Source organism: Buteo buteo, chromosome 18, assembly GCF_964188355.1.
Source record: "Buteo buteo chromosome 18, bButBut1.hap1.1, whole genome shotgun sequence".
In the NCBI taxonomy this organism is placed as follows: domain Eukaryota; kingdom Metazoa; phylum Chordata; class Aves; order Accipitriformes; family Accipitridae; genus Buteo; species Buteo buteo.
This window is the reverse complement of record NC_134188.1, coordinates 29,801,732-29,818,506: the sequence shown is the minus strand read 5'-3', so window position 1 is coordinate 29,818,506 and position 16,775 is coordinate 29,801,732. Positions and strand designations below refer to the sequence as shown.

At 64.4% G+C, this 16,775-nt stretch overlaps 3 protein-coding genes across 5 annotated transcripts; 2 read left to right on the top strand and 1 right to left on the bottom strand.

Annotated features, from left to right (window-relative positions):
• On the top strand, window positions 1-6,482 carry TPP1 (tripeptidyl peptidase 1). The gene is made up of 13 exons (XM_075050395.1): window positions 1-69; window positions 255-344; window positions 416-555; window positions 636-786; window positions 1,380-1,501; window positions 2,311-2,510; window positions 2,740-2,938; window positions 4,233-4,421; window positions 4,661-4,733; window positions 5,063-5,183; window positions 5,380-5,538; window positions 5,616-5,753; window positions 6,247-6,482. The coding sequence occupies exons 1-13, from the start codon at window positions 59-61 to the stop codon at window positions 6,385-6,387; spliced, it is 1,734 nt and encodes a 577-aa protein (XP_074906496.1). The 5' UTR covers window positions 1-58; the 3' UTR covers window positions 6,388-6,482.
• On the top strand, window positions 6,468-8,601 carry TAF10 (TATA-box binding protein associated factor 10). Of its 2 annotated transcripts, XR_012653488.1 has the most exons (6): window positions 6,468-6,813; window positions 7,203-7,360; window positions 7,447-7,511; window positions 7,660-7,774; window positions 7,934-8,049; window positions 8,488-8,601. XR_012653488.1 is itself a non-coding variant. In XM_075050398.1 (5 exons), the coding sequence occupies exons 1-5, from the start codon at window positions 6,621-6,623 to the stop codon at window positions 8,575-8,577; spliced, it is 621 nt and encodes a 206-aa protein (XP_074906499.1). In that variant the 5' UTR covers window positions 6,468-6,620; the 3' UTR covers window positions 8,578-8,601. The 2 variants fall into 2 exon arrangements, 1 of the variants encoding a protein (XP_074906499.1); XM_075050398.1 differs by lacking the exon at window positions 7,934-8,049.
• Window positions 8,602-9,193: 592 nt separating this feature from the next.
• ILK (integrin linked kinase) lies at window positions 9,194-16,748 on the bottom strand. Of its 2 annotated transcripts, none has more exons than XM_075050396.1 (13): window positions 16,532-16,748; window positions 14,258-14,357; window positions 12,786-12,951; window positions 12,367-12,462; window positions 12,107-12,203; window positions 11,910-11,993; window positions 11,656-11,741; window positions 11,268-11,377; window positions 10,893-11,020; window positions 10,499-10,620; window positions 10,313-10,412; window positions 10,092-10,222; window positions 9,194-9,884 (listed from the first exon to the last, which is right to left on the bottom strand). In XM_075050396.1, the coding sequence occupies exons 2-13, from the start codon at window positions 14,344-14,346 to the stop codon at window positions 9,735-9,737; spliced, it is 1,359 nt and encodes a 452-aa protein (XP_074906497.1). In that variant the 5' UTR covers window positions 14,347-14,357; window positions 16,532-16,748; the 3' UTR covers window positions 9,194-9,734. The 2 variants fall into 2 exon arrangements, with proteins under 2 accessions (XP_074906497.1, XP_074906498.1); XM_075050397.1 differs by lacking the exon at window positions 16,532-16,748 and adding an exon at window positions 16,442-16,462.
• Between the last annotated feature and the right edge of the window lie 27 nt (window positions 16,749-16,775).

Sequence of the window (16,775 nt, the reverse complement as noted above, 5' to 3'; positions counted from 1 at the left end):
TGACCGGGAATCATGCGCCCGCACACGTGATCGGGGCGCTGCGGCGGGAGGCGACGGGATGGCGCGGGGGTAACGGGGACTTGGGGGCTCGGGGGGGTCAGGCGGGGCTCCCCGGCCCGGGGGTGACGGGGGCTCGGGGTGGGGGGGCCAGGCAGGCAGCTGGCGGTGCCCCGGTTTGCCCTGGGGCGGCAGGCGGCCCGGGGCCCCGCCGGTGCCCGCTCTGCCCTGACCGCCCGCCCGCCCGCCCGTTGCAGGTGTCGGGGTGTCCCCGCCGTGCTGGCGCTGTGTGCGGCCGCCTGGAGCTGCGCCGCGGGGCCGACCCTGGAGCGTGACCAGCCGTTCCGGTAGGTGCCGGGGTCAGTGGGACAGGACACGGGGCGCCGGTGCCCACCGGCCGCTCACAGCCTGCCCGCAGCGTGCCCCCCGGCTGGACCCATGGCGGACGCGTGAAGCCCGGCCACGAAGTGCAGCTGACTTTCGCCCTCCGGCAGCGAGGTGTGGGGCGTCTCGCCCAGCTCGTTGATGCTGTCTCAGACCCCCGCTCGCCACGATATGGTAACGACTGTGCGCCTGAGCCCGCCAGGCCTCATCAGGCCCTGCAAGCAGGGTGCTCTGACCCTCTCCGTGCCTCACAGGCAAGTACCTGTCCCTGGAGCAGGTGCGGGACCTTGTCCAGCCGTCCCCAGCCACGCTCATGGCAGTGCTGAAGTGGCTGCAAGGCCATGGAGTTGAGACCTGCAGGAGTGTTACCACCCTCGATTTCCTGGAGTGCCGCATGCCAGCGAGGTGAGCCCTGGGTGGGTCCAGGCCCCGCTGTGGCGCCTGTGCCGTTCCCACAAAGACAGAAGAAGCCAGACCCTGCCCCTGCCTGCTGCAACTTCCCCTGCCCCAGGGCTCTGCAGTGCAGTCCGGGTGATGGAGGGCTGAGCCGCGTTTCTGCCTGGGCTTCAGGGCTCCACAGCCAAGAGCCGGCTGCCTGTGTGCCCGGTCCCAGTGTTGGGGGGAGTCACAGCCAGTGATCTGGAGTACTGGAAGCGAGGCGTGCACAACTGTTAGGTGCTTGGGCCAGCCCCGCTCCTCCTCTTGCCTTCTGTGGGGCCGCAGAGGCCCCACGGGAGGACTGGGGGTACAGTTGCAGGGCACCCTGCAGCGTCAGAGCTCTGGTTCAGTCTGGTGATGGGAATTGGTAGGGTATGGAAAGTGCTCTTTGCTTTACGAGGTTAGCTGTGCTGGTGGGAAGTGGAGCTCATCCCTGACTCATCCCAGCAGCAAGTGGAGTGGAAAGGTTGCAGGAGGCAGGGCAGAGAATGGGCATGCTGCTGGGCAGGCTCGCTGATAGTGGCGCAAATCCTGGCGTGGTGGCTGTCCCTGTGTTGCAGCACGGCCGAGCGCCTCCTGCCAGGGGCTGAGTTCCACCACTACGTGAAGGGCCAGCACAGTGTTGTGCGCTCCCCACTCCCCTACGCTGTCCCGGAGGAGCTGGCTGAGCACATTGACTTTGGTACGTCCTACGCAGGGGAGCTGAGGCTGCCCAGAGCTCTCGCTGCCTGGGGTGTGGGTGGGAGGTTAAGCATTGAGCAGCCAGGAGTGGCCATCTCGGTGTCCCGGAGGACAGTGTGGCAGGCCCTCTAGCCGTGGTCCCAGCTGCCCCAGGCCCCCCTGAGGAACTTTGTGCATAGGATGTAGATGTCCCATCCCTGGAAACGTTCAAGGTCAGTCTGGACGGGGCTCTGAGCAACGTGATCTGGTTGAAGATGTCCCTGCCTGTTGCGGGGGGAACACGACTAGATGACCTTTAAAGGTCCCTTCCAACCCAAAGCATTCTGTGATTCCATGGTGTGGACAGGCGGCAGGCAAAGTAGGTGTTTTCCTACTGGTGCTCTCAGGCCTGGAGGCTTGGTGCAGAGAGTTTGGGTGCAGCCTGTCTCTGTGGATGTGCAGCTGCTTCTGAGGTGGAAGAACTCCCTCCTGTGACTCCCTTTCGTGTGGGCTCCCATGGCTGTTCCATGAGGAGAGCAGAGGGGTGCCAAGCTGCAGTAGTGGCCTGGCAGTGGGGAGGCTGAGCTGTGCAGCCTGGGAATATCTGTGAGGACTGGCGAGGAAGCTGAGGGAGCAATTCCTCAACTCCTGTGCAGCGCTCGGGGCAGGTGCCGCAGGGAATGGGCTCCCCCGAGCCCTGCTGCAGGCCACCCCTCCCAGACACGAAGCCTGAGTGAGGATGGTGAAGGGGGAGCCAAGGGGCCATAATACTGTCCTGCCGGAGCTCTGGGCTCTAACAGCTGCTTCTTTTCCTGCTTGCTTGCGCACCAGTGGGTGGCCTGCACCGGTTCCCTGCAGAGAGAAAGGTGGTCAACAGAGCCTGGGCCAAGAGGGAAATGGAGTCAAGGCAGCACTATGGAGGGAGAGCAGCTTTCCACCTGGGCGTCACGCCTTCCATCCTTCGTAAAAGATACAACATGACAGGAGGAGACATCGGACTACTGCCAAACAACAGCCAGGCCTGTGCCCAGGTAACTGGTAGAACTGGTTCCGGGTCAGAGGCCTGTAGGCCATGGGAATTCCACACGTTGGTGGTCCCAGGACAGCTGTGGGGATTCCTCAGCGGCTGGTGGGAGCACCTGGTGGGCTAGCATTTCACAGACCTGTGCTGGGCCAACTTTCTAAGTCAGGAGAAAAAAATGTACCTTGTTATTTCAAGAGAAAATGAGAAAAAAACTTGTCTGCTCCTTGTTCCCCCAGTTCTTGGAACAGTATTTCCACCAGGCCGACCTGGCTGAGTTTATGCAGCTCTTTGGCAGCAGCTTTGGCCACCGCTCTGAGGTTGACCAAGTGGTTGGGCACCAGGGCAAGGGCAAGGCTGGGCTGGAGGCCAGTCTGGATGTGGAATACATCATGAGCACGGGTGCCAACATCTCCACATGGGTCTTCAGCAATGCAGGTACTGATTCCCCTCCAAAGTTGCCTGGTGACTCCTTCCATGCCTCCCACTTGCTGTAGCACCAACACACCTGCCTGCTGTTTCGGGAAACACTTGCTCTCTGCATAAAAATGGCTGTACTGGGTCTACCTGGTATCTGTCAAAGGGGAACGCCTGGAGGGGGGCATACATGAATGGTCCGCTGGCTGTGGCACATCCCCAGAATGCTTTCCCAGCTACTACAGGCACACACCTTCTGGGCTTCCCAAGTTGGAGCTGACGCTGGTTTCTAATAGCTCAGAGGGAAATTGTCTTCCATTGATTTGTGTAGTTGCTTTTGAACCCATGTGAACTTTCAGCATCCAGAGTATCCTGTAACAGGGGCATCCACACCGCAACTACACAATGTAAAGCAGTTGCCCCACTCTGCTGCCTTTCCGTGGAGGGAGAGCACAGCAACTGTGTCATATTATGTTTTTCCTGCTTCTTTGGGGTTGAAGCTGATCTCTCACTTGTGAATCTACCAGCAGAGTGGATAAAGGAGAGTAAGGCAATTTGAGAAAACAAGGTTGCAAAACAGCCTGCACAAACATGGCTACGGTGCTGTAGGACAAAGTGTCATCTGTCCCAGATCTGAAACTGGCTGAACAGGAGATGGAGCGCCCTTAGGACTGCCAGCTCTGTCTTCCTGACGGTGAAGGCCGACACAGCTCAGCATTAACTTCCACCTCCTCCGTGCAGTTAGTGATGTGAAAAGGGCACAGAGACGGGCAGTTACATGAGCAACTGAGAGTGAGAAGGGGTGGCTGAGGCTCTGCTCTTCCCACCTCATGGAGAGGGATGAGGGGCAGGAAGGGACCCTGGCAGGTGGCGGTGGAATGTACATCATCAGACTACTCTGGGACCCACTGTTGGGGTAGAGGGGCCAAGGCTTGGCTGAGTCTCGGAAGGGCTGCATGGCTGCCTGCATGCCAAGGGTGGCTACAGCCCTGCGACAGATGGTCAGAGAAGGAGCGGATGAGTGTAGACGCCTCGCTGTGGGGTTCGGGGGGACCTTTTCACCAGACCCACTGGCAGAGCAGGAGCCAGGTGCCATCCACGGTGACAATCCCCGAGATGGGGCGTGCTGCCAGCAAGAGCTCACAGGACAGCTCCAAACCAGCTGTGCTGTGGATCTGCTTTCTGTAGGCAGGGCAGGAGCTGGAGGACCTTCAGCTCCTGGTGGTGCTGTGGAGGCATGGTGTCCCCCTATGCTATTCCCTCGAGCCTGGTGTCCTAGGAGGAGCTGAACCTGCTCCCCGCTCTGTCTCTGCAGGGAGGCACGAGAGCCAGGAGCCCTTCCTGGCCTGGCTGCTGCTGCTCAGCAACATGTCATCGCTGCCTTGGGTGCACTCTGTGAGCTACGGGGATGACGAGGACAGCCTGTCACGAGCCTACATGGAGCGTGTGAACACGGAGTTCATGAAGGCAGCTTCCCGGGGCTTGACCATCCTGTTTGCCTCAGGTGTGTGCTGTTGCTGGCATGGTGCAGGTGCATCCGAGGCTCCTGGCACAGCGGGAAACCTCCGTGCTGAACACCAAACAGGGATGCTCTGCCTCTGGGCAGCCAGGATCCCCTGCCTGGGAATCCCAGCCCGGGAGGTTGAGAGACCCCCTCCCCCGGGTCACTCCTGGGAGCATTTGGTGGGTGAGGGGCAGCTCGAGTGCTGCCGGATTACCCTGTCCGTCCATCTCTGCCGGCAGGTGACGATGGTGCTGGGTGCAGAAGGGTGCCTGGTGGGAACCACACTTTCCGGCCCAGCTTTCCAGCCTCAAGGTAGATGTGGGGAGGTGAACCTGGGGCCTGTGGGGAGGTGAGGCTCTGCGCAGAGCCGGTGGCTGCAGCTCGCCCGCAGCCGAGGCCAGCCGAAAGCTGCAGCTGTGGCAATTCGAGGCCCAACCCGTGGCCGGCTGCTGCCTCCCGCTGGTTTTGAGCCCCTTTGGGGGTCTCCTGAGGGTCAGCCCCCACCAGCGTGCCCAGGGACACTCGCAGACCTCGGAGCTGGGGGCACCTGTGCAGCTCCTGGGGAGGGGGCTGCCGCGTGGGGTGCCACCGCAGCCCCAGGCAGTCGGGTGCTCACCCACCGTGGCCACCTGTCCCCCCAGTCCCTACGTCACCACTGTGGGCGGAACGTCCTTCAAGAACCCCTTCCTGGTGACCGCAGAGGTGACGGACTACATTAGCGGGGGGGGCTTCAGCAATGTCTTCCCCATGCCCGATTACCAGGTGAGGAGGCGCCTGCTCTGCCGGACGCCGGGGGCCGGGGGGGACCGCGTGGCGCTTGGCGGGGGCGACGATGGGCCACGCTCGGCACAGGCAGCCCCGGGGGCTGGGCCGCAGGCCAGGGGAAGGAGGGACAGAGATGAGCAGGGGCAGAGTCCCGCTGCCAGGCGTCCCACTCCTCGCCTTGCGCTCTCCCCAGGCCGCCGCAGTCGGGCGCTTCTTGCGCTCGGCCTCAAAGCTGCCTCCCAGTTCCTACTACAACAGCAGTGGCCGTGCCTACCCTGACCTGTCCGCCCTCTCTGACAACTACTGGGTGGTGACAAACCGCATCCCGCTGCCCTGGGTGTCGGGGACATCGGTAAGGAGGACGGACAGCCCTGGGCCGGTCGGCATCGGCGGAGCTGCCAGGTGCTGAGGCGGTCGTGTGTCCGGCAGGCGTCCACGCCTGTGGTGGGGGGCATGGTGGCACTCATCAACGACCGGCGCCTGCAGCGGGGGCTCGCGCCCCTGGGCTTCCTCAACCCTGTGCTCTACCAGCTGCGGGAGCAGGGGCACGATGCCGCGCTCTACGACGTGAGCTGGGGCGGGGGGGCCGGGGCTGCCAGGGGAGCGGCTGGGTTGGTGCCCGTGGGTGCTGGTGGGGAGGCCTGGGTCTCCTGCTTGGGGTCGGGCAGGGCAGGGCCAGCAGCGTCCCGGGGGTGGGGGGGGTGGGATGCTGCCTTCCCGCGGGACCTGTGTCCGGGGGGGGGGGGGGGGGGGGGTGTCTCCGCTGCCTTCCTGCGAGGGGCGAGGTCCCCCTGCGCTGCTGGGAGTGTTTGGGGGGAACCCTGTGCTGCACAGGGGCACGTGTCCTCGGGGGGATCCGTTGCTGCCTGGGTTGGGGGGGCGGCGGGTGTCCCGGGGGTTCCCACGCCCCGTGGGAGGGGGGTGTTCCCGGGCGTTCCTGTCCCGCTGTGGGCCGCGGGCGTGTGCGTGCGCGGGGGAGGAGGGGCGTCCCCGTCGGTCTTCCCGCCGGGGGCGGGCAGGGGGAGCCCCTTCCCGGCCGCGCTGAGGCCTGTCCCCGCAGGTGACGCAGGGCTGCCACCTCTCCTGCCTGGACGGCACCGTGCAGGGACAGGGCTTCTGCGCCGGCCCCGCCTGGGACCCCGTCACCGGCTGGGGCACCCCCAACTTCCCCCGCCTCCTGCGGGCGCTGCTGGCGCCCTGACCCCGCCCGCCCCGCGGCAGGGGCGGGGCCGCCGCGCGCCCGCGCCGTCCCGACGCGGGAGGCGCCGGCGCCAATAAAGCCGCGTGGCGCCGCCCCTCCCGTCTCCGTCTGTGCCGCGCGCCGCCGCCGGGAGGCGGGGGGGGGGGGCGGGGGGGCGGCGCCGGGGCCAATAGGGCGGCGCGCCGCGCGCAGGCGCGGGGGAGGCGGCGCCCGGTGTCGCGCGGCGGCGGGCGATGAGCGGCAGCGCCGAGGCCGACCCCGCGGCCGCGGCCCCGGCCGCCCCGGCGCCGCCCGCGCCCGCCCCCGCCGCCGACAACAAGCCCAGTCCGGCCGCCGTCGGCAGCGGCGTTCCCGGGGCGGCCCCGGGCGCGGTGGGCGGCGCGGCGCGGGGAGCCGAGGGCGGCGCGGCTGGCGGCAGGGGCCCCGGTGAGCGCGGGGGGGGGCGGGGGAGCGGAAGGGCCGGCGTACGGAGCGCTCGGAGCCGGGGGAGCGCCGGGGGGCTACGGGAGGGAGGAGAGCGGGGCCGGGGGATCCCCGGCGGCGGGGCCGCGGGAGCGGGGGGATGGGGGGGCCCCCGAGGACAGGAGCCAGGCACAGGGGTGTTCCCGGGGGGGGGGGGGGCGCGGCCCGTGAGCGTGCCCCGAGCTCGGGCACCGAGCCCGTCCGTCCGCGTAGCCCGTGGGTGCCTGCGGGGTGCGGGGGCCCGCGACCGCGGGGCTCCTGGGGGATCGGGACAGGCGGGCGGGGGGGGGGGGCCGGGTAGGGCCGCGGCTGCCCCCGAGGAGAGCTGCCCGCTGAGCGCCCTGTGCCCGCAGTGCCCGTCTCCGCAGCGGTGGCTGCAGCTCCCCCGGAGGGGGCTATGTCCAACGGGGTCTACGTGCCACCCAGCGCGGCCAATGGGGACGTGAAGCCGGTGGTCTCCACGACGCCGCTGGTGGACTTCCTCATGCAGCTGGAGGATTACACGCCCACGGTACACGGGAGGCACTGGGGGCAGGCGGCACGCAGGTGACGGGCTGCCACAGGGAGCGGAGTTCCTCCAACTTTTCTCCTGTACAGATCCCCGATGCTGTCACGGGCTATTACCTCAACAGAGCAGGATTCGAGGCCTCTGATCCACGCATGTAAGTGGCAGAGTGCGGCCTCGAGGGCCCTCTATGGGGTTTGATAGCTGGGATGCTCCCTCCCACCCCCCCACCTGAAATTCCTTAATCCCAGGGGTGCTCTATGCTGTCTGTGTGAAATTATCCCTTCTCTTTCTCTGCTGGGCAGCATTCGTTTGATCTCTCTGGCCGCACAGAAGTTTATTTCTGACATTGCCAACGATGCGCTGCAGCACTGCAAGATGAAGGGAACAGCCTCGGGCAGCTCCCGCAATAAGAGCAAGGTGAGAGAAGGACAGAATGGCTGCTCGGATGAGGGGAAACATCCTCTCCAGGGGCTGTAGCAAGCTAAACTGGCCACCTGTTAGAGTTAATTACTAATTAACTAATTGAATGCGGGGATGCAGAATGTAGAAGGTCTTGAATGTGTTGTGCTCCTGAAGGGTCAACATGCTTACTAATAAGCAAGGGCTCCACTGGTGGAAAAGGGACGCTGGTGAGAAAATGAGGTGGGCAGCACAGTTTGTGGAATGTTGCTGTGATGGCTTCACAGGAACGTGTGAGTAGCTGCACATCATCAGATGGAGGGCTATCTAGCCCTGTGTCCTCCCTCTGACAGTGACCAAAACTCTGATGCTTGGGGAAGAGCATAAATGGGGAGTGAGCGTGTAGTGGTAGTTTCTGGGAATTCTCTCAGTCATCATCCGTTTGTGGTTCGCGGGCCTCGTGAGGGTGATGTTATTTATCTTTATAGCATTGAGTAATGCTCAACGTCTTTCTGTCTGTTGAGCAGCTGCGGGCACAGAACAAACGAAACGTGCGGTACCTAAAAGCTGGTTAATGCCCCAAACACTGGCCTACAGCTGCTTCTGGGAGTTCTGCATGTATGGGTCACCACAGCTTGTAGGGGAAAAATCCTAAATCCCCAAGGTTTTGAGGAATGCCTGGCAGCTTAGCTCGTCCTTGCTGTGACTGACACTACTCCTTGTCCCTTCAGGATAAGAAGTATACGCTGACCATGGAAGACCTGACACCAGCACTTGCAGAATATGGCATCAATGTGAAAAAGCCACATTACTTCACATAAAGACTGAGGGATTGTCACTGGGAACTTTTTTAGGGTCGCTTCTGTGCCATTAAACAGCTGGGTAGTTTTTTTTGTGGAAAGGCATCTTGTCTCCTGCCTGCGCGCTAATGCCCTGCCTACAAGTAAAACAGCACACAAGCTGGCCTGCTAGGGCCTCTGTTCTCAATACGCTAACAAAAGTTGGTCCTGTGCCTTTCAAAGGCCAGCGCAGAGAGAGAGCTTGGTTATAGGGCTCGTAACTGGTGGATTCTAGTTGCACTGTCTGTCGTTCCCAGGAGGGCTTAGCCCTGCCCCAGGAAGCTGAAGGAAAGGGTGTAGTGGGAGCAGGACTGCCCACAACTCTTCTTCTCTTTGTCCTCCAAGCATACCTATTGTCTCTCAAGAGGAATGCTCAGGGGCCTGCATCGATAGCCCCGTAGACAGGGCCAGGCCCTTCTCTCAGGAGAGAAGGGTGCCGTTAACCCACCTGCTTTTCCTTGCTCTAGTCACTGGAGGCTTGGTACAGGCGCAGATCCAGAGCCTAGGACTCTGCAATCTGTTAGGCAGCCCCAACATCAGCCTCACCCCCTTTCTGTGGACAATACCCTGTGCACGTATGTGCCTCTCCACCAGCAGCCAGTTTTCATAACAAATGTTTATTTCAGATGCTGGTGGCTTTTCCGCATGGCCTGGATGGAAACGATAAAAAGTGAAGCGCGAAGCTGGGGTGGTGCTGGGCGCAACAGGCAATTTTCACCCCACTGTCCTTAGTAGGGAAGAGCACCAGGACTGGGCGTTGCCTAACATGAGACTGTTAAGTGGGTGAGCTGCTCTGGGCCTGGGGATGAGGGGGCCGGGGTGGCTCCACAGACCTGTCCCAGCCTCGCAGGTAGCAGAGCCCAAGCCATGCTCAGTGTCGTGGGCCAGGCCTCCTGCTCAGTCTCTGCCCACAGCCGCCAGGGAGGTTGGAAGTGCTGCCATAGATTTGGTGCTACAGTGTCTGAAGCCTGCAGAGCAGCTCCAGAGAAGGCAGCGTTGTCTGTACCGTGTGTCCATGGCTGGCTCAGGGTGAGGGGGCATTCCCTGCTCCCCCTTGGCTCTGGGGTTAAAGAAGGCACTTGGGGGATGGCGGGGAGGGGAGCATGGCAGCGTCGGGTGGCTGGGAGGCACCTCCCTCCCTACTTCTCCTGCATCTTCTCCAGGATGGGCACGATCATGTCAAACTTGGGGCGCTTGGCTGGGTCCTCGTTCATGCAGATCTTCATCAGCTTGCAGATGTGGGGGGATATGCCGGGTGGGATGGTTGGACGTAGCCCCTCCAGGGCCACCTGGGAGCACGGGAGAGCAGGGCAGGATCAGAAACCTGAGCCCAGCCCTGCATCGGAGAGGCAGAGCCCATCATACCTCTGGGAGGAGTGGGGGTGGGCTCTCCTTTGGTGGGGGCCTTGCCTTGCCTCCCCTCCCCACTGCCTGCTTAGGCCCCGTTCTGCCCTGGCTGATCTGGAGTGGTGCACTTTGCCCAGCCCTCTCCTCACCTTCATGCCTATCTCCATGTTGGACAAGTCTGCAAACGGCACCTCACGGGTCACCAGCTCCCACAGCAGCACTGCAAAGCTCCACATGTCAGCTGAGCGCCTGTTAATTTCCTCCGGCTTCTTCTGCAAGGCTGTGGGGAATCCAGCATAGGGGGCTGAATGGGGCTGAGGGGGAGGAAGGGGCCAAGCAGCAGCGGGGGGCCTGGCTACCAGGCACTCACCTTCTGGTGCTACCCATGCTGGTGCGTACATCCTTCCTGGGCACTGGAAGGAGAACTTCACGTCAGCCATGCTGATCCGTGCTGTCATGTCTTCATCGATCTGGGGAGAGAGGGGTGGTCAGAGGGGAGCCTGCCCTGCCCCGGTCCACAGGAGGAAGGGCTGGGCCACGCGATGCTGACACTCACCATGATGCTGCGGCTGTTGAGGTGGTGGCGTGGAATGAGGGGCTCCAATGTGTGCAGGAAGGCCATGCCCCGTGCAATGTCAAAGGCAAATTTCACTGCCTGCATCTGGTCCACCACGAAGTCTGCAGGGAGGGAGGCAGCATGAGCGTGAGTGACAGCAGGGGGGTGCCACGTCGCTTGCGGTGTGTGTGGGAAGGGGGGTGATGTTGGCAGCTACGCCGCACACGGGATGTGGGGAAGGCATGTGGGCTGGAGACCAAGCTTGCCCTGGGCCCACCCTGGTGTTGCAGCTGGGGGGGACCCCTGCCGCCCCCCAAACACATGAAGAAACAATTTCTGGAGGATGGGGAGACTAGCCTCTGCCCCTGGCTCTGTCACCCCCATCGGCACTCACTTGTCCCCTCGTGTAACACGTTGTAGAGGGAGCCATAGGGCATCCAGTGGCTGATGACAATGGGGTGGGGCGCGGGGGGGGACTGGCAGGCACCAAGCACCGGTAGCACGTTGGGGTGAGAAAAGATCCTGCAAGAGAAGTGACAGCCCTGAGAACAGTGGGTGCTGCCCATGCCCCCTCATCGCCCCCCTGCCCTTTGCACCGGTCCCGCTGCACCGTCCTCCCAGGGCCTTCTCGCATCCTCTGGGCACTGCTCCAGAGCGCTCCCACCTAACCCTACAGACCTGGTTGGCTCTTGCCTGTCTCGTACTCAGCTGGAGGCAACGCCTGCCCTCGAGAGCCATGGCTGCCTTGGGGAAGGATGTTGGTACTCACCGCAGCTTTGGGTATTCCTCGTTGAAGTCTCGGCTCTTCCGAGTTGTCCAGTCCCGGATTTTCAGCATTTTGATGACGATGTCATTGCCTTGCCAGCGCCCTTTCCACAACTGCAGGGAGACAGGTGGAGACAATCACTGCGGGAGGGCCACACGGTCCCCGAGCATCTCCCAGCCCCTTGTGCAGGGCTGTGGGGCCAGCGGAGCCCAGAGGACCGAGAGGCCCACAGCGACATGGAGCGACTGCGACAAAGAGTGAGAGCCACATGCCCGGATGTGGAAACCCACCAGGCTGTTGTGCCCCAGTTCTGCGCTCCACAGCCAGCAGAGAGAGCAGTGATCTGCACGGGTGCAGCGCCCCTGTCCCAGGGGACAACAGGCCTACATACCTCTCCTGACTGGTTCTCATTGAGTTTTTGGCTCAAGCTCAGCTGTTTGAAGTCTATTCCAGCAAGTTTGTTAAGAGTCCCGTTTCCTGTAAGAAAAGGAGGAGATGCAGCCTGTGGCTGCATGGGCCTTCCTCCTGAGGTCCGCCTGGGACCGCAGAGGGAGGCAGTGCCAGTGGGGTGCCTGCCCTACCGCACAGGAGAGCTGTGCTCTCCCCTGCAATGGCATGCCCTGTGAGAGAAGGCTCTGTCCTTACTGGGACGCGTGCGGGTCGTGCCCTTCCAGAAGGTATCCTTGTAGGGGATCTTGGTGAGGCTCTGGCCCAGCTTCTCAGCACGCTCTGGAGAGGGACAAGGACTTGGGCAGCACGAGCAGAGAGCTTGTTGATGCTGAGCGCAGGGGCTGCAGCAGGACCCAGAGGCAGGTCATGGGGTCAGGATGAGAACCTATTACCTTTCAAGACCTCTCGCAGTGGTGTCTTGGCTTTGTCAATGGGTGTCTCGCCATATTTGTTAGCAATGCTGACCAAGGCCCCATTGCCCACCAGGTCCTGAGGGAGGAGAAAGCATGCATCTGCAGAGTTTGCTGTCCTCTTCTCAGCCTCTCCATACACACCCAGCCCTCCTGCCTCATCCCTCCTCTCCCTCCCCATGCTCCCCTCAGCGCCCTCCCTTGCCCTGGACTCCTGCCTGTGTCCAAGTGCTTCCACTCACCTCCGCCACCTGGTCATGTCCCCAGAAGCAGGCGTAGTGCAGAGGCGTGTTCCCATGCTCGTTCACTGCATTGATGTCTGCTTTGAACTGGATCAGCTGGGGGCAGGAGGACAATCCCCATCAGTCTTGAGCAGGTCCCCTTCCACCCAGGCGAGGGCAGGAACACCACCAGCAGCATGTTTGCTGCCTTGGTGCTGCCAAGGTCTGCTGTTGGGAAGGGACTGAGGCTGGATGCAGGGCTTTTGTGGGGCAGGTGGAGGTGCTCAGAGGTGCCAAGGTGGGGATGCAGTAAGCTCATAGCAAGGAAGCCAGCAGGTGACAGTGGGGAGCGAGTCCTGAGTGGACAGGGCAGAGGGCTGCACAGAGTTCTGCTCAGTTTGCCACGGGCAGGGTGCTTGCTGGCTGCGGGAGGCAAGTACCTTCTGCACGATGTCGCGGTGGCCATGGCTGGCAGCCAGGTGCAGCGGGGTGTCATCACCGCGGTTCATCACGTTGATGCGTGCTCCCCGCATGATGAGCATGTCGACCACATTGGAGCGGCCCTCGCGGCAGGCCCAGTGCAAGGGGCTAAAGCCATGGTCATCCCTGCGGAGACGGCAAGGACAGCTCTGCTGATCGGCTGCAGCCTGCCTGCTGTGTCCTCCCTCGGCACGGGTGGGGAGAGAAGGGCCGAGCATGGCCAGGATGCTGCTGACAGCACCGCAGCCAGGTAGGTATCACCCTGCGCGCCCGCCAGCAGGCCACGGCGGTGAAGTGGAAGGGTTGAGCAACTCTCCCGCTCTCTCACATCCCCACGAGGGCCCCGGAGGCCCTGGCCAGATCCCATCTCCAGGGCTGAATCACAGAGACGCTGGCAAGAGCCAGATCCCCCTCCCCCGTCCCCCCTCGGCTCTGGCGGTGCCTGGCCAAGTAAGGGAGGAGGAGACCAGCCAGGCCTTAAAAGGAGATTAGGGCCTGGCAGGCGGGGGCCACTGCATCCCCAGCTCCCCTCCAGCCCCCCGGCACGGCAGGCTCCATCTGCCCTCCGCCTGCCCCACACCGCCCCTGTGGATAGGCAGGCCAGCCGGCCCCGCAGGCAGGGGGTACCCCAGCACAGGCACCTGGGACCAAAGCGCCCCAGCAAGTGCCAGCTGACCCCCAGACCCTCAGGCACGACCCGTGGGACTGGGACAGGTCTGTGTGACTGGGACGCCCAGGAGGGACTGAAAGAGATGGCCAAGGGAAGGCCCCTTGTTCAGAATGAGTTCAGGGAAGGTGCTGCTGTGGCCTGACAAGGGATGGTCGGTGTGCAGGCAGAAGGCTGTGCCTGCCCACAGGCAATGGAAGTGTCTGCTCTAAACCTTGTGCCTGGCCTGAACACCACTCCTGAAAGGCAGGCGGGCAGCATGTCAGACCGCATGGTCCTGTGGGAGCTCCCAGAGCAGGAAACATGCTGTGGGGAGGAGAGATCTGGGGCAGGGCACGGGTCGGCCAGGCACGAGTGCCCTGCAGTTCCCAGCCCTCCTGTTAGACCCTAGCCATGATCCCACATGTCAGCTGCAGTGCTCCCAGGAGAGGGGACAGTGGAAGCGGTCACTCAGACACACCAGCCACCCTGGGGATGGGGAGATTCTCCCCAGCACCCCCAGCCCAACCCCTGGCCAAGACACGTCCCGTCCCGCCGGGAGCAGTGGCGGCCGAGGAAGCGGCTGGAGGATGTGCGGCCCTCATGCCTCAGCCATGCGGTAACTTCCTCCCGGCGGGGAGGAGCCGAATCCCACCCCCTCCCCAGGACACGGAGCAGAGCGGAAACGAGCCCCGGCCCTGGTCCAGCACCCTCGGCCTGTGACGTGGCCGAGCTGGGGACAGCAGCCCGGTGGGTCCAGCCCAGGCCAGGTCCCCTCCTGCTCACCCCTGGTTGAGGTCGTTCTCGGTGTTGTCCAGCCAGAGGCGCACGGCCACCGCGTTGCCCTCCCGGCACTGCGTGAAGATGTCGTCCATCGTGGCTCTTGCTGTGGAGAGGGGTGTTGTAAGGACACGGGGCCCCGCTGTGGAGCAGGGATCCCTGCCCCCCTTTCCCACACACAGCCCTGGGACCTGGACATCGCCTCCCACAGCCCCTCTGCTCCTGGCAGCCCCTCAGCTGGGGCACCTCCCGGGGGGAGCCAGGACAGGAGCCTCGCATCCCCCTCCTTGGCAGCCCTGCGGAAAACCGTGGGGACTGCCGAAGGCTGGGGACAGAGCTGGACTCAGAGCTGAAGGGGAAGTTCACAACTGACTCCAGCGTCATGGGTGCCTGCAGCAGTTCGCAGGAAGCAGATCTGGCATCCACAGGCTTATCTGCAGGCCCAGCCAGGCCCGGGTGCCCGCATCTCCCAGTGGGGGAGCGGGTTGGGGAACAGAGCTGGAGGAAGTCCAGCACCACCCTGCATGGGATCCCACAGCTCCACAGACCCTCCCGATCCCCAACTCTGACCCAGGCTTGGATCAACTTGGCACAGCATCATGCCCAAGAAACTGGGACCCCAAAGGCCCACAAGCTCCCCCTCTCTCCACTCTAATCAACAGACACCCCAGCCCAGAGCCAGGCAAAGAGCACGTGTCCTGGTTCCATTTTTAATCCCTTGACAACAGCAGCCCCACAGAGACTCAGGGATGCACTGCCCTGAGCTCCCCAGCAGCGCGGGGCCGTGCCTGGCAGGTACTTTCCTGTCTGGGGCTCTACGGCATCAAGCAGGCACATGAGGCTGCCCGCGGTGAGTCCCACAGTGCAGGTACAGGGACAGACTGAGCACGATGGCCCCGACGTACACCCATGAGAGCATAAACCCAGCGCCCCTCAGGGCCCCCACAGGGCCTGGCGCTCGCCCAGCTGCAGCAGGACCCCCACCCGCTCTGCGCAAGCAGGACGGGTCCCGGCATGCTCCCTGCACCTGGCAGCTGGCCCCCGAGGACAGCCGCTCTGCCCGTGCTGCATGCTCCAGGCGGCTACGTGGGGCAAGGGACGCAGGAGACTGGCCTCACGGCCTGGAACCTCAAAGGGGCCTCACAGGCACCAGAATTGGCTCTGGCACTTCCAGGGCAGTGCCGGCTCCACTCCCGGCTCACCAGCTGCAGAGGACAGAGCAGCCCTGCCCGCGAGCTGCAAGGAGCCAGCGCCAGGCCCTGACCCGACGTCCTATGAGTCCTGCCAGCCCCAGGGCTGATGGTGCTGCCCCCAGACTGGATTTTTCACCCACCCACCTGGGACGGGACTAGGGAAGGGGCACCCCAGCGACACCTCATCCCCATCTCAGCCCCATGGGCCTTGCATCCCGCTGTCACCGCCGCCTCTCCTCCACCAGCTGCGTCCCCCGCCTGTCACCCCACCAGCCCCTGCCTCGGTCCTGGCCCGGCTGCCAGGCCTCCCCTGGCTCCTACCCTGCCTGAAACGAGGGGCCCTCTACTCCCCCATGGCCAAGTAGCCACGCTGGCCCTGCTGAGCCCCGCCGTGGCCCCTTTCCCCACCACTCGGGCCACGGCCCCGTGATGGGGAACCCAGGCCGCCCCCCTCCCGCCCCGTTCCCCGTCAGCCCTGACCCAAGACCCTTCCCCGAGACCAGCTGCAAGGACCCCACTCTTCCCTGCAGCCCCCCAACCCCTTCACGGGCAGCCCCAGCCCTGCGGACCCCAGGGCTCGACCCAACCGCGGGCCCCAGCCCGCCCTGTCTCGTCCCAGCGGCGCTGACCCCCCGCCAGCCACCGGCACAGGAGCCCCGGGGGCGGCCCCGCGGGTCCCTGCCCGTCCTCAGCCGGCCCCGGCCCCTCGCCCCTGCCCGCCCCAGAGACGGCTGCCACCAGCCAACCTCTGCCCACGCCGCCCCCCGCCCCCGCGACCCCCGTTTTTCCGTTTCCTGCCCCGGCCCGGCCCCTGCCCACCCCCCGCCCCGGCCCGGCCCGGCCCCAACCTGCCCCTGCTCCCAGCCTGCCCCAGCCCGGGCCCACCCCAGACCAGTCGCAGCCCGCCCAAGCCCACCCCGACCCCCACCCGCCCCCCCCCCAGCCCGGACCGGCCCCGACCCGTGCTCAGCCTGACTCAGCCCGAGCCAACCCGCACCCCCGGCCCAGCTCCCTCCCGGGCGCGGCCTCCACCCGCAGTCGGCCTGGCCTAGCTCGGCCCGGCCCAGCCCGGCCCGGCCGCCCTTACCGGCTCCGGGAGCGGCGCAGGGCGGCGGCTCGGCGGGCGCGGAGCAGCGCGTGGGCTCCGCCCCGGGCCGTCCGCCGCCAGCGCCCCCTGCCGGCCACCCACCGCGCCGCACCGGCTCCGGGCTGCGCGCCACGGGCACGGGGCACCGGGCAGCGGCCGACCGCACCGCAGGCGGCACCGGGCGCGGCGAGACCGGGCACGCAGCCTGGGCAGGGGGCGGGGGGCGCCGGCCGGGGCGCACCGA